The sequence below is a fragment of the Colobus angolensis genome, unplaced genomic scaffold, assembly GCF_000951035.1.
Source record: "Colobus angolensis palliatus isolate OR3802 unplaced genomic scaffold, Cang.pa_1.0 Scaffold130, whole genome shotgun sequence".
Classification (NCBI taxonomy): domain Eukaryota; kingdom Metazoa; phylum Chordata; class Mammalia; order Primates; family Cercopithecidae; genus Colobus; species Colobus angolensis.
In genome coordinates this window covers 5621712-5624147 of record NW_012114253.1, presented here as the reverse complement: position 1 = coordinate 5624147, position 2436 = coordinate 5621712, and the positions used below count along the sequence as shown (strand labels likewise).

Here is a 2436-nt window from a genome sequence, read left to right as displayed (position 1 = left end):
CCCCAGCATAGTTTTAATTTGTAGTTGGGAGCGAGCCCCATCCCATCGCCAGCCTGTGCTCTCTCCCCAAGGGACCTGCTGCAGCTGGGAGGGGAGCTGGCCCGGACATCACGAGCTGTCCAGGAGGCAGGCCTGGGACTGAGCACGGGCCTGCGGCTGGCAGAGAGCCGGACCGAGGCAGCCCTGGAGAAGCAGGCCCTGCTGCAGGCCCAGCTGGAGGAGCAGCTGCAGGACAAGGTGCTCCGTGAGAAGGACCTGGCCCAGCAGCAGATGCAAAGCGACCTGGACAAGGCTGACCTCAGTGCCAGGTGGGTACCTGGTGGGTGCTGCACAAGGCAGGCGTCCCTGCAGAAGGTAAAACTGGAGGGTTGGGGAGAAGGGAGCATCTGTTCACTAGGCACAGGGCCTTCCCCTGTGAGCTCAGCCAGTCTTCCCAGGCACCCCACTGAGGTTCCGAAGGCACTTGCCCAGTGTATATCACAAACAGCTTAGCCTCTGATGACAGAACTTGTGGCCGGGTGTGGTGGCTCACACCTGTAATCCCAGCACTTTGGGAGGCCAAGATGGGGGGATTACCTGAGGTCAGGAGCTCAAGACCAGCCTGCCCAACAGGCGAAACCCTGTCTCTATTAAAAATACAAAAATTAGCCGGGCGTGGTGGCACATGCCTGTAATCCCAGCTATGAGGCAGGAGAATCGCTTGAACCCAGAATGTGAAGGTTGCAGTGAGCCAAGATCACATCACTGTATTCCAGCCTGGATGACAGAGGGAAACTCCGTCTCAAAAAAAAATTAAAAAAAAGAACTTGTGCCCCTTACTCCTGCCACCTGGACAAGTCCTCAAGTGCTTTCCCATGAGATAAAGCTGGTGGGAACCTCATTCCTGTTTCACAGATGAGAAGTGTGAGGTCTGGAGAGGAGCCGGGACTTGCCTAAGGTCACACAGCCAGGGAGGTGGATGTTAGGGTCCCTGCCTCGGGTTTGGAAAAGCATGGTGGACACAGAGCTAGTGGATTTGAGAGGCAGGGGTGGTCCCCTATTCACCTCTGTTGCTCCCCCAACTCCAGAGTGACAGAGCTGGACCTGGCAGTGGAGCGTCTTCAGAAGCAGAATCTGGAGAAGGATCAGGTCAACAAGGACCTCACCGAGAAGCTTGAGGCCCTGGTGAGCTGTCGCTTCCCCTGAGATGTGGCAGGGTAGGATGGGGTACCGGCCAGATCCATGGACGCAGGCTTAGGGCTGGGCTGCCTGGGCCACCCCCAGCGTGCCACTCACACTCAGGTTCAGCCCTCACAGGTGTGCAATCTTCGTGGTAAGCACACTCACCTCCCCCATCCCATTTCTTCCCCCCAGCAGCCCAGTAGCGTAATCCTCATGACACAGATGGGGAAACTGAGGCCCAAGAGGGGAAATGCTTGTCCCGTCTCAGAGCCAGTAAGCGGGAGAGTGGGGACTTGAACTCCCATCCGCGATCTCCAGGTCCAGATGCTGCCTCGGGCAACCCAGCTACTCCCCCTCCCCCACCAGCGGGACACTCACTACCCCAGGGTATAGCCTGGTTTGGTCACCCCTCTGTGTGGGGCCTGGCCTGGGTTCTAGGTCCGGCTCTCCTCCAATCGACTGTGTGACCTGGGGCAGGACACAGCTCTTCTCTGGGCCTGGACTGTTCAGCGAGGGCCTCGGGCCTGCTGTGAGGTCTACCAGGTGGCTGGCCTATGGACATGGCTTCAGAGGCCACCTGGTCAGTGGTGGGCCAGGGAGGGAGGAGGGGAAGGGGAGGTTTCAGATAAGACAGAACCCAGACCACCCTTTGTCTCCCTAACTGCACTCCAGGAATCCGTGCGGCTACAGGAGCAGGCGGCCCTGGAGACAGAGGACGGAGAGGGGCTACAGCAGACCCTAAGGGACCTGGCACAGGTGTGAGCCCAGAGAGGCAGGAAGACAGGGCCCTGCCAGGCTGTCCCGGGCTCCCCCGCTACGCCTTTCGTGGCTTGGGACTGAACTGCAAATCGGTGGGGGCCTGGGGCCCAGGCTGTAGCTGCTCAGCACCCCTGCTAGCTCACCCGGCCCCCGCCCTGGGGAACCCCCAGTGTCAGAGGGGAGGCACGGCCCTTTCGGAGCCCACCTGTGAGCAACGCCAAATGATGTCTTCGCAATAAATCGGAGGCCTCAGCTGCGAGCTGAGAACTGAACTAGTGGATGAGGTGAAATCAGGAAGGCTTCTTGTAGGAGGGATCATTTGGGATGAGGCGGCCCCCAGCCTCGCCTGGGCGTCTTTGCCCAGCTAACCCCGCGGTTCCTAACTCTGTGGCCTCCTTCTGCCTCCCTCCCCTGCCCTCAGGCCGTCCTGTCGGACTCTGAGAGCGGCGTCCAGCTGAGCGGCTCCGAGCGCACCGCGGATGCGTCGGACGGCAGCCTACGGGGGCTCTCGGGCCA

General features: G+C 60.3%; 1 protein-coding gene across 1 annotated transcript in view; it reads left to right on the top strand.

Annotated features, from left to right (window-relative positions):
• Positions 1-2436, top strand: part of CROCC (ciliary rootlet coiled-coil, rootletin) — an 84957-nt gene that overhangs the window by 31688 nt on the left and 50833 nt on the right. The window contains 4 exon segments of the mRNA XM_011934077.1: positions 72-308; positions 1068-1164; positions 1834-1917; positions 2342-2432. Of these exon segments, the coding sequence (XP_011789467.1) occupies positions 72-308; positions 1068-1164; positions 1834-1917; positions 2342-2432 (509 nt within the window).